Genomic DNA, 13,660 nt, shown 5'->3' with positions numbered 1-13,660 from the left:
GCTCAGGTCGGGAGGAGAAGGAGGAGGGGAGGTTTCCTCCTCCGATGCTGACAGGTCTGCTTGCCGCGTGGCCAAGATGGCCGCCGCTCTCCTCCCCGAGGGAGGAGGGGCCGGAGAACGGCTGCCCGGAGCTCTGCGATGCCGCGCAGCAGAGGGGGGAGAGGATGCACTGCGGGCAGCGCTCGACCCCCGAGAGGGTCCCTCGCCCCCAGGAAGGCATCGAGAGCAGAGACCCTCTCGGGAGAGTCGCGCCCCCGCCCCCCCACAGGCCGTGCAGGCCGAAGATCGCAGCATCGCAGCAGGAACGGAGCTGCAACACAAAAGCGCGCCAAAGAATAAGGTGAGGAAACCTTCCCAAGCAAAACGCGCCAGGTGACGAGCCACCCCCTCCGGAGTCCGTAGAGGCACTGGCAGGCCGGGGCTGAAAGAAAGGAGCTCACTGCCTGTCCCCAACAGGCTTTAAGTGGCTCCGGAGCAAGGACAAAGACATTTAATCCTCTTTTTTTTTTTTTTTCAAACTTGCACTTGCTTTTTTTTTTTTAAACCCCCTTCAGGGCTGAACCCCTGGAAAATGGGGGTAGGGTGACCGGCCCACCGGTAAGCTCTCCCCCATCCTCAGGGACACACTAGTCCGGGAAACTTAAGAGGGCAATGCCCTCTGTGCCTGCCCCACGCTAAGCTCCAAACTGCGCTGCGCAACCAGAAAACAGACAGAAGAAAAGAAGTAACATCAGCGAGAGAAGGGAAGAGACTAATTGATCTTGTCCCCAAAAATTTTCTTTTTTTTTTTTCCCCGTACCAACACACTGACCAGGCTAGGACCGCAGGTTATGCCTCTCAATCTGCTGGAGTCAGAGAATATACTGAGGGATCCCAGGTGGCACACCAGTATATCTAGGGGGTGCTTTCAGTTTTCTCTCTGACTCCATCTGCTGGAGGGGAGGCATAACCCAGCAGTCTGGACTGATCCTGGTACGTACAGGGAACTTCTAGATTCACTGTGATTTGGTTCAGTCCATCTGAATCATTACCCATGAAAACCTTCTCCAGTACGGGTACCTCCCCAACATCCTCTTCAGTAAACACCAAAGCAAAGAAATCATTTAATCTTTCCGCGATGGCCTTATCTTCTGTAAGTGCCCCTTTAACCCCTCGATCATCTAACGGTTCAACTGACTCCCTCACAGGCTGCTTCGGATATATTTTTAAGATTTTTTACTGTGAGTTGCCTCTACGGCCAACTTCTTTTCAAATTATCTCTTAGCCTGTCTTATCAATGTCTTACATTTAACTTGCCAACGTTTATGCATTATCCTATTTTCTTCTTTTGGATCCTTCTTCCAATTTTTGAATGAAGATCTTTTGGCTAAAATAGCTTCTTTCACCTCCCCTTTTAACCATGCCGGTAATCGTTTTGCCTTCTTTCTACCTTTCTTAATGTGTGGAATACATCTGGACTGTGCTTCTAGGATGGTATTTTTTTTTAACAATAACCACACTTTTGCACACATTTTACTTTTGTAGCTGCTCCTTTCAGTTTTTTTCTATTTTTCTCATTTTATCAAAGTTTCCCTTTTGAAAGTTTAGCACGAGAGCCGTGGATTTGCTTACTGTCCCCTTCCAGTCATTAATTCAAATTTGATCATATTATGATCACTATTGCCAAGCGGCCCCACCACCGTTACCTCTCTCACCAAATCCTGTGCTCCACTGAGAATTAGATCTAAATTTGCTCCCTCTCTCGTCTGTTCCTGAACCAATTGCTCCATAAAGCTATCATTTATTCCATCCAGGAACTGTATCACTCTAGCGTGTCCCGATGATACATTTACCCAGTCATTATTGGGGTAATTGAAGTCTCCCATTATTACCACACAACCAATTTGGTTAGCTTCCCTAATTTCTCTTAGCATTTCGCTATCAGTCTCACCATCTTGACCAGGTGGACGATAGTATACTCCTATCACTATAGTCTTCCCCGACACACAAGGGATTTCTACCCATAAAGATTCAATTGTGCATTTAGTCTCATGCAGGATGTTTATCCTGTTGAACTCTATGCATCCTGGACATAAAGCACCAAATCGCCTCCTGGGTGCTCCTCTCTGTCGTTGCGATATAATTTGTATCCCGGTATAGCACTGTCCCATTGGTTGTCCTCCTTCCACCATGTCTCTGAGATGCCAATTCTGTCTATGTCATCATTCACTGCTATACATTCTAATTCTCCCATCTTACTTCTTAGACTTCTGGCATTAGCATACAAACATTTCAAAGTTTGTTTTTTGTTTGTATTTTCATAGGGATAAGTTAGAATTTTTTAGCTCAGGTGAATTTTTAGTTACAGGCACTTAAGAACATAAGAACATGCAATACTGGGTCAGACCAAGGGTCCATCAAGCCCAGCATCCTGTTTCCAACAGTGGCCAATCCAGGCCATAAGAACCTGGCAAGTACCAAAAAACTAAGTCTATTCCATGTTACCGTTGCTAGAATAGCAGTGGCTATTTTCTAAGTCAACTTAATTAATAGCAGATAATGGATTTCTCCAAGAACTTATCCAATCCTTTTTTAAACACAGCTATACTAACTGCACTAACCACATCCTCTGGCAACAAATCCCAGAGTTTAATTGTGCGTTGAGTTAAAAAGAACTTTCTCCGATTAGTTTTAAATGTGCCACATGCTAACTTCATGGAATGCCCCCTAGTCTTTCTATTATCCGAAAGAGTAAATAACCGATTCACATCTACCCATTCTAGACCTCTCATGATTTTAAACACCTCTATCATATCCCCCCTCAGCCGTCTCTTCTCCAAGCTGAAAAGTCCTAACCTCTTTAGTCTTTCCTCATAGGGGAGCTGTTCCATTCCCCTTATCATTTTGGTAGCCCTTCTCTGTACCTTCTCCATCGCAATTATATCTTTTTTGAGATGCAGCGACCAGAATTGTACACAGTATTCAAGGTGCAGTCTCACCATGGAGCGATACAGAGGCATTATGACATTTTCCGTTTTATTCTCCATTCCCTTTCTAATAATTCCCAACATTCTGTTTGCCTTTTTTGACGGCTGCAGCACACTGAACAGACGATTTCAATGTGTTATGCACTATGACACCTAGATCTCTTTCTTGGGTTGTAGCACCTAATATGGAACCTAACATTGTGTAACTATAGAATGGGTTATTTTTCCCTATATGCATCACCTTGCACTTATCCACATTAAATGTCATCTGCCATTTTGATGCCCAATTTTCCAGTCTTACAAGGTCTTCCTGCAATTTATCACAATCTGCTTGTGATTTAACTACTCTGAACAATTTTGTATCATCTGCAAATTTGATTATCTCACTCGTCGTATTTCTTTCCAGATCATTTATAAACATATTGAAAAGTGAGGGTCCCAATACAGATCCCTGAGGCACTCCACTGCCCACTCCCTTCCACCGACTACTTGGACTACTTTTCTTATTATTGGAACCTCACTGTCGGGATGCCCTAATTCTAATGCATCATTAGTATCCTTTGAAGATACCTCTCTCCGAACCATGCACTGCTGAGCGACTGTCGGCTTTCCCCTATGTTCTAGTTTAAAAGCTGCTCTCTCTCCTTTTTGAAGGTTAGCGCCAGCAGTCTGGTTCTACCCTGGTTAAGGTGGAGCCCATCCCTTCGGAAGAGACTCCCCTTTCCCCAAAAGGTTCCCCAGTTCCTAACAAAACTGAATCCCTCTTCCTTGCACCATCGTCTCATCCACGCATTGAGACTCCGGAGCTCTACCTGCCTCTGGTGACCTGTGCGTGGAACAGGGAGCATTTCAGAGAATGCTACCCGGGAGGTTCTGGATTTAAGCTTTCAACCTAAGAGCCTAAATTTGGCTTCCAGAACCTCCCTCCCACATTTTCCTATGTCGTTGGTGCCCACATGTACCACGACAGCTGGCTCCTCCCCAGCACTGTCTAAAATCTTATCTAGGTGATGCGTGAGGTCCGCCACCTTCACGTCTCTAACTCACCTCTGAATCCATGCTCAGGTTCCCTTTTTAAATCCTCAGGGCCCCTTCGTTAGTAAGTTTCTCTATGCAATGATAAATCAGTCCTTTGAATCCGGTCAGTTTCCAGACAGTCTTAAGCAAATCTCCATTCTTCCGATAATAAAAATCAAATCTAAAGATCCCTTAGATCCAAATAATCTTAAACCCATTGCATCACTATCCTCTCTGGCGAAACTGTTAGAATCAGTAGTTTTACATCAACTGAAAGACTTTCCTTCTGAACATGACATTTTAACTCTGGACAGCATGGCTTCCGTAAGGGCCATTCTACAGAAACTCTTCTTCTTTCCTCTTTTGATACTCTACTGTGAGGCTTCGACTCCAATGTGGACTTTATCATGGTTTTCTTAGATATTTCTGCAGCTTTTGACACCCTAGATCACCAGATTCTTATCTCAGGCTTACGATCTATAGGTATTTCTGCTACTGTTCTAAACTGGTTCTCATCCTTCCTATCAGGCCATACACAACAAATTAACATTGATAATCATTCATCAGAGCAATACACGATCTGATCCGGTGTCCCTCAAGGTTCTTCCTTATCTCCTATTCTTTTTAATATCTATCTGCTTCCTCTCTGTCATATCCTTTCCTCTCTAAATATTCAATTCAAAATTTATGCTGACAATATTCAGTTTCTGGTTCCTTAGAATTTTTCTTGGTCTTCTACTCTTTCTATGGTGATCTTATATTTGAATACTATCAATACTTGGCTATTTCATAATCGTCTAAAATTAAACTCTTCCACAACTGAAATTTATTTAGATTTATATTCTGCTTTTTGCACTTTTTTCACTGCTTCAAAGTGGATTACATTCAGTTACTGTAGGTATTTCTCTATCCCCAGGGGGTTTACAATCTGTTTGCACCTGAGGCAATAGAGGATAAAGTGACTTGCCCAAGGTCACAAGGAGCGACAGCAGGACTCGAACCCTGGACTCCTGGTTCTTAGCCCACTGCTCTAACCACTAGGTTACTCCTCCACTCCAGTTCATTTAACATCAGTCTCTAGTTCCAACATCGGTTCCCCCTCTCATCTTTTTTTTAAACGATTGTAAAGCATCCACCCAATCTGGGAATATTAAATTCAGATCTATCCATGATACAATATATTTCTGCTGTAATTAAAAAATCTTTTTACAAACTTCACCTATTAAGACGTCTCCGTCCCATGCTGTTTCATCACGATTTTCGAACTGTTCTGCAATCATTTGTGTTTTCCGGTCTTGTCTACTGCAATGCACTCTACCTGGGCTTACTATTCATCCTTTACAATTGGTTCAGAACGCCGCTGCACATATACTTTCTGGCACTTCACTTAGAAATCATATAACTCCAATCCTTTACTCTTTCTTCTGGCTTCCAATAAAATTTAGAATTCAGTATAAAATCTTATCCATAATTTATTTTCTTATATATAATCCTTCCTCAACCTGGTTATGTTCAATATTACCTATCTACAAACCAATGCAACATTTAAGATCTGTATCAAAAAACCTTCTTGATATTCCTTCAGTCCGTTTAGCTAGACTTGACATCGCTCGAAAAATAACTTTTTCCATGGCCAGGCCAATACTCTGGAATTCTCTATCCAACTCTCTCCGTCATATTCCTAATACACAACAATTTAAAAAATCTTTAAAAACTCATCTATTTAAACTTGCTTTCAAAAACCAAGATATGAAATATTTATAACCTGTCTACACACTCCACTCCTTCGTGCTCTTCCCTCCTTCACCCACCCATCAAATTACATTACTGCGGTATTTTAGGCACTTGATGTATGACTAGTTTTTACTTAGTTATGGTGGGTTTTTTTTCTGTTATGATTGTTCTTATTCTTCTATTTTATTGATATTTTTAATTTTACTTTTAGTTTAGTTCTTTTAATTTCATGTTTTTTATTATGTATGTTTCATATTGTAAAGCATTTTGATTAAATAATATTTGTAAAAGCGGTATATAAACACTTTTAAATAAATTAAATAAATAAAGGACTGTTAGAAAATTCTACACTGTTTATTTTCTCAATTAAAACACCAAAACTACAAAATTACAATCCATCTCAGAAGAGAATATTAATCATGGGGATAAACGCTGAACCCAAAACAGTCATGCACCAATCAGCAACTTGTAAAATAAATGAAAAGATAAGTAGTAAATATTTCTGATTTAAGCAAATATTTTTCTTAAAAAATGTATGCTGATTTGTACGCACTAAAACTCTCATATAAAAATGCACGGATGATAATTAACTTCATGAAAAGATATTTTGTACAGATACAGGGGCTAGGTGTGATGCCCTTTTTTCATTTATGAAGGCAAAAATAATGCCCTTTGAAGGATATGATGGATACTAAACTCAAGAAATCAGGAAGCTAGTCAGAGCATGCTTGACGCCTCCTTAGAAACCCTGAGATCCTAACATGGCTCTCATCCTTAGTAGCATGAATTTGGTAGTCTAAGCTTTGTCCTTGGATGGATGATATTAGCTTCACAGAGGAGTGTATTACCTAGGGTACAGCTAGTTTAGGGATCAGCAACAGTATCAGAGTTATATAGGGAATTCAATGTAGTAGGTGTCTACTCTAAAGCATTTGTCTGTTGCCAGTACTATTAGTCCTAATTGTAATAAATGACTAAGAAAGCATGTCAGGACCCAGAATAAATGTAAGCACAATAGAATCACTCACCTTCCTCAGATCTACTTTGACATAGTTTCTTTATTGGAGAGGAAAACGGTGGTGAAGTTAAAGGCAATTCTTTGAAAATTCTTGGCGTTGATGCTAGCTGGCTGCACATAGGTTGCTTTCGCTTTGGTGTTTTAAAACCATAATTATAAGGCAAGTCAGTTTTGTATTCAGTTTCTTCTGAAGTTTTAGGGTTATATGGGAGAGCTTCTGCAGTGAGCTCGTCAAACCAGTTAAGACTTATCGGTCCCAAATCTGAAAATCCCAAGAAACACAGTAACATAGTAAATAATGGCAGAAAAAGACCCATGTAATTCAGTAAAACAGGCCTAGAACATATTAAAAAAAACTAAAGCAATAGAAATGTAACAGAATCGCTGACAGAAAACATGAGAATTTATCAATATAAAAATTATATACAAAAAAGGCATTCCATTGAAATACCACCCAAATAATTAACAGAGTCAAACTTTTTATATTAGGAATACTGGTGATCTTTCAAAAAACACAAAAGTTTCTGTTCTTGAATTCACCAATATGTGACCTGTAGACAAAACAAGAAACCTCATTATCCAGGAATCTCAGAAAATATTGATTTTTAACACACCTCAAAAGTGAAAAAATGTAAAATTTACCAAGTTTTGAGATAGATAGTATTTCAATTTTGGAAAAAAGTCATTTTATATTGTGCACAAATGCAAACGCCTCCTGTAACTGGGTATTACTAATCTCCTCCTTTCTTCTTCTCCTCAAGTTTGCCTTAATGAAAACAGTTGCATATTCAAATACCACAGGCTGCATGTATAGCTCAGAGCTGCTTTGAGTTTTACATAAGCAGCAAACGTTTTCTCAGAAAGAATGCTCTGGAAAAATAAGTTATGGTATGATGCTTCAAGGAGGTAGACTCAGGAGCCAGATCAGGAATTTTTCACAATAAGGGTGGTGAATGCATGAAATGTCTCTCAGAAAAGGTGGTGGAAGTAGACAGTGAAAGACAGCACATATTGCAACATGCCCTAGAACATCGATAAACTTCCTGCTGGGAAGCACAGACTGGAGAACATAGGGGGACTGCTATAGATCCCTACACAGACATTACACTCTAGCAGAATACCTCACCTCAGTTATACATGCTAAAAAAGAAACCCTCAATGAATACAAAATGAATGACCACAAATTATAAAATGTGCAGACAAAAGCTGAACTGGAAACCCCAAGACACTAGACCCTGCAAGCAATGCAACACTGAAGAAATAGAAACAGAAATGCATTTCTTCTTGTGCTATACAAAATACAAATATAATCAAAGATGCCATGTCCCAAAACTAAAGGAGAAAATGAAAGATGTTCACAAAAACAGGCAGGAAAACCTCTATAATAAATAGCTATAGCAGCAAAACATTGTATCCTGCCATCAGGTCAGAAATAAGACATAACCAGGGACAAAATGGACCAGCACCAGAACAAGAGGATTGTTATTGACCTTTATAAATCCTGTAATTTTAATTTACCATTCTATGTACTTTTTTTTCTTCCTTTATATATTACTTTGGCAATTCATGCACAAATTGTCATGCTAATAAATTTTATGAATCACAAAGAATTCAGGCGAGCATGAGAAGCACAGAGGATGTCTGGTCTTGAGGAGGTAAGGAGAAAGCACATTGGAGTCTATGTCACTGTACCAGGAATGAATCTGAGCAGACAGATGAAGCTTAAGTCCCTTATCTCTGTCATATTCTATGTTTCCCTGTATGTCCAGTGGTTTGCATTACTTTTTTTTTTTTTTTTTTTTTAATACTAGTGCTGAGTTTACCTTCTAAGTCTCAAGAAGTCATGATATGTGGCTAAAAAGGGTTAATCATTCTATGTATTATATGACAACAAATGTAAAATTGTCATGCCAATAAAGTTATCTGAATCTAGATCGCAAATGCATGGAACAATTTCCCATGAAAGGAGGAGAGGAGGACACCACAAAACTGCTTGACCAAATCTACTCTCAGTCCTTGAAATGTTATCACGGCAGTAAGGGAGCGGAATGTGTGGACTGAAGACCACGTTACAGTTTTGCACATGTCTTCAACGGGTGCCTCTCAGAGGTGAGCAATGGAAAAAATCACAGCTCGCATATGATGAGCCTTGACTAAGTCCATGAGTTTAAGACCTGCTAAGTTATAGCCATGATGGATGCAATCTGCTATCCAGTTGACAAAGTGTGTGTTTCGCAACTGCTATTCTAATTAAGGACACCAAAAAGCAGACAGTCAAAGGTACGCTCACAACAATCAGCTAGTAAACGGTGTTGCTTTCTTTATTAATAAATATACCTCTTTATGTACATTTGTCAAAGTCTAAACACACATATATATATATATATATATATATATATATATATATATATATTTCGCTGCAAAAGGAGTTTCGGGATCGCTGAGGGCCTGCGCATTCGGCGCCGAGACCTGCCGGGGTAAGGCCTTTAAATTTTCAGCTTACCCACGGCAGCTCCAGCGCCGACCACGAGGCTGCCCCGATAACAACCGCGCCTCTTCTCCGCCTCCTTCCTCGCCGGAACCAATCATCTGCTTCAGCCGCACTGCCAATCGGGGGACAGCCCCTTCCGCTTAAATTGATAGGCGGAAGCTAGGCGCCGTGCGCCGGGCGTCGCGCGCACGAAGGAGCGCGACAAAGGGGCCTGCCCCTTTGTTTCGCCCCTTCGGTTCGCCCCTCGCTCACCCCAAGCAGCACCCCACTAGTCCTCCTAAGCTGTTTCTAGCAATTTCACTAAAGCCAAGAACACACCGCCAGAAGCAGCCGTCAGTCAATTGGAGACAAGTACCCTCACCAAGAGAACCACGATCATTAAAGACAAGCCTTAGACCACAAATTTCAGCCCTACCAACACCTTGGACCCCACATCAAGCGCATCACACGTAAGTGTGTCTCCTTCAGAAGACTTTCATATGACCTTCTTGGCTAAACTCATAGCGTAAAATACTTAACAGTATCTGCATATTATAAAACACATTATCCATATGCCAACCTACTCTGTGCTATTAATTTAAGTATGACAAACTGCATTAATCTTTTCTACTGCATTCCTCTGGTAAATTGCTGTACCCTGTACTTTGTTAAATTGTACATCTTCCGTTTCAATTGCATTATTCCGGTCAAGTACTCTAATGTTGTTAAACTGCTTTAACCTATACATTTGCACCACAGAGCCTACATCTGTATCAATCTGCTACAACTGCATTATTCTGTTCAATTGTTTTACTGTGCCTGCAGCTCACAATTGTCCTTCTCCACAATACTCCCTTGCTAGCCCTCTACCCAATAATGCCCCCACACACTCACCCCTGTCCCCCCAACTATCTAATCGGACACCCCTCAAAACCTTCCCTCCCCCTTTTCTCCCACCACAACACTCTAAAAAGGCGTCTGACCTCCATCCCCATTTCTCTCACCCCGCAAGCCCTCACCATCTCCCTCATTTCCCTTCTACTCATTAATGCCCAATCCCTAAGACAAAAAACACATCTTCTCCATGATATTTTAACTGACTCCAAACCAGAAATTCTTGCTGTTACCGAAACCTGGTTCAAACCCTGTGACACCCCCCTTATTAACCAACTTCCTTCTGAAACCTATGACATTTTTTCCATCCCCCGCAAAAAGAAAAGAGGAGGGGGCCTACTCCTCATAGCTAAAAAAGAATTCAAGCTTACCTCACAAAACTGCAATATTCCCAATCAATACGAAGTAGGCCTTTTCAAATCGCAATCTCTACAAATCTGCCTTATCTATACCCCTCCTGGCCTTCTAGAAAAAGACCCCTCCCCCCTCATTGAATTCCTCACCATTTCCCTCTCTCCCGACATCCCCACGATACTCCTCGGCGATTTTAACCTCCATGTTGATTCCGTTCCACAATCCCCACCATGCGAAACCTTCATCTCCTCCTTAGACGCAATGGGCTTCACCCAACTTATCCACTCCCCAACCCATAAAGCTGGTCACACCCTCGACCTTATTTTCACCAACTCGCTCATCAACGTCATCCACTCCCCCACATGCCTCCCCGTCCCCTGGTCCGACCACTCCATCATCAACACAACCCTCTCTCTACAAACCCCATCTACACCCTCTCCCTCTCAGCCTAAATCCTTCCAATTTCGTAAAACCTGTCCCCTAGAAACCCTTGCCACGGCTTGCTCCAACATCCCAAATTACATTAACTTGGAGACAGCAGATAGTGCCATATCCTCCTGGACCGAAACTACCCAAGAAATCGCTAACAAATTATGCCCAGTCATCCGAAAAACAATCACACAACCCAAATCATCCAAAAAACCCTGGTACACCCAGACACTTAAAACCCAAAAAACCAAGCTTAGAGCAGCAGAAAGACTATGGCGCAAACATCCCACTCCTGCCTCAAAAACCATCTATTACCAACTCATGCATGCATACAGAAATGCCATTCAAACAACAAAAAAAGAATACTATGCCAAAAAAATTCAACACCTCCAATTCAACCCAAAGGCCCTATTTACCTTAGTCTCAAATCTCACTAAACCCATCATGTCTACCCCCCAAGTCCCCTCCTCACAGACACGATGCAATGAAATTGCCCTCTTCTTTAAGAACAAAATATCAAATATCACCGCCAAGTTTAACCCTAACACCAAAAATTCCTCTAACACCAACAGTATAACCCCCCCCACCCCACACACTCTCACCCCTCTCTCCTCATTTGAACCCTCCTCTACCCTAGAAATAGAAAACATTTTAAAAAAGATGAGACCCTCTTCCCACCCCTCAGAAACTATCCCCACTAAATTACTTCTCGCTATTCCTAAAACAATAGCCTCTTCACTCTCCAAAATCGTGAACTCTTCCCTGGAACACGGCCTTGTCCCTATTCCCCTGAAACAAGCCGTGGTCAAACCCATTCTAAAAAAACCCTCCCTCGATCCCTCCAACCTATCTAACCTCCGTCCCATTTCCAACCTCCCCTTCCTCTCCAAAATCATGGAGAAACTAGTTAACTCCCGTCTCTCTGAACACCTAGAACAAGCCAACATACTCCTTCCAACACAATATGGTTTCCGAAAACACCTCAGTACAGAATCCCTTCTCCTCTCCCTCACAGACACTATCATCAAAGGTATGGATGCTGGTAACTCCTACCTTATCGCCATGCTAGACATTTCCGCCGCCTTCGATACCGTAAATCATAACATCCTCATCAACACTCTCATCAGCATAGGAATCACAGGTACCGCCCTTTCATGGATAAAGTCCTTCCTCCAAAACCGAACTTACACAGTCCTCACCGACAATTTTACATCCCCTCCTGTTAATCTCGACTGTGGCGTCCCCCAAGGATCCTCCCTTTCTTCCACCCTATTTAACATCTACATGCTCCCCCTCACAAACCTCCTCTCCAACCTGGGTATTACACACTTCATCTACGCTGATGATGTGCAAATCCTCATACCCTTCACAAATTCTGTACTCACTGCTCTCCAAAAATGGAACACTATCCTCACCTCCATAAACCAACTCCTCACTGACATGCACCTAGCCCTTAATCCGCAAAAAACAGAACTCCTCCTCATCTCCTCAAAACATGCATCCATACTCTCTCCCTCCACCCTCCACCCTCCCCAATTTTCTCTCAGACACAAGAAACCTGGGGGTTATTCTCGATAACCAACTAACCTTCAAACCATACATCAAAACTATCCTTAGCAGCTGTTACTTCAAACTACAAACCCTCAAAAAACTCAAACCCCTTCTCTACTTCTCTGATTTCCGCACAGTACTTCAATCCATAATCTTCTCAAAAATTGATTACTGTAATGCGCTCCTACTTGGTCTCCCTGCTACCCACATAAAACCTCTACAACTCCTCCAAAACGCTACTGCACGCATCCTAACCAATGCCAATAAAAAAGACCATATTACTCCCACCCTCGTTAATCTTCATTGGCTTCCCATTCACTCACGAATTATTTACAAGACCCTTACCCTCATCCACAAAAGTATTGCTAACGAACATTTCAATTGGCTAAACCCACCTTTCCTCCCTCGTATCTCCACGAGACCCACCCGCTCCTCTCTCCGTGGAACCCTTATTCCCCCTTCCATAAAATCCACAAGACTCATCTCCACCACCAATAGGGCCCTCTCTCTCGCAGGCCCTTCCCTCTGGAACTCCATGCCTCCTGACCTACGCACCGAAACCTCCACACCCACTTTCAAAAAGAAACTCAAAACCTGGCTCTTCCTCCAAGCATACCCGCAATCATCTTCATCCCTTACTAACACCCTAACCCGACCACCACCCCTCACCAACACTCCCCCTCAGGACCTACACCTGACACCCACCCCCTCCAAGAAGCTTCAAACCTAAACAAAAACAAAAACTTTGTATATAACCTATGTACATATTAATTGTTCCTCGAACCCCTGTACATATCTTTTCCCTATGTTCTTCCATTTTCACCCTTCCCCCTCCCCCCTCCCTTTGTCTCATATATCCCTACCCTTCCCTCCCTACTTATTTATCTAGTTAATTGCCATGTTACTGCATTTATGTTACAAACCGTTCCTTGTAAAGGCTTTGCCTATATATTATTTGTTATAAGTTATCTGTAAACCGGCACGATGTGCAAACGGTTGTCGGTATATAAAATCAAATAAATAAATAAAAAAATAAAATATATATATAATATATAATATATATGTATATATATATGTATATAATATATGTGTATATGTATATAATATATATATGTGTGTATATATATATATATATATATATATATATATATATATATATAATGTTCCCCCCACTAAAGCCACACGCCTCGCTATGACCAAAGACAGAGCCTTTTCGATAGCAGGCCC

At 41.7% G+C, this 13,660-nt stretch overlaps 1 protein-coding gene across 1 annotated transcript in view; it reads right to left on the bottom strand.

Moving 5' to 3' along the window:
* BRCA2 (BRCA2 DNA repair associated) overlaps positions 1–13,660 on the bottom strand; it is a 217,973-nt gene that overhangs the window by 179,702 nt on the left and 24,611 nt on the right. The window contains 1 exon segment of the mRNA XM_029603169.1: positions 6,746–6,997. Coding sequence (XP_029459029.1) covers positions 6,746–6,997 — 252 coding nt within the window.

Source organism: Rhinatrema bivittatum, chromosome 5 (assembly GCF_901001135.1).
Source record: "Rhinatrema bivittatum chromosome 5, aRhiBiv1.1, whole genome shotgun sequence".
Lineage (NCBI taxonomy): Eukaryota > Metazoa > Chordata > Amphibia > Gymnophiona > Rhinatrematidae > Rhinatrema > Rhinatrema bivittatum.
The sequence above is the reverse complement of the archived record's forward strand: the minus strand, read 5'-3'. Positions and strand labels throughout refer to the sequence as shown.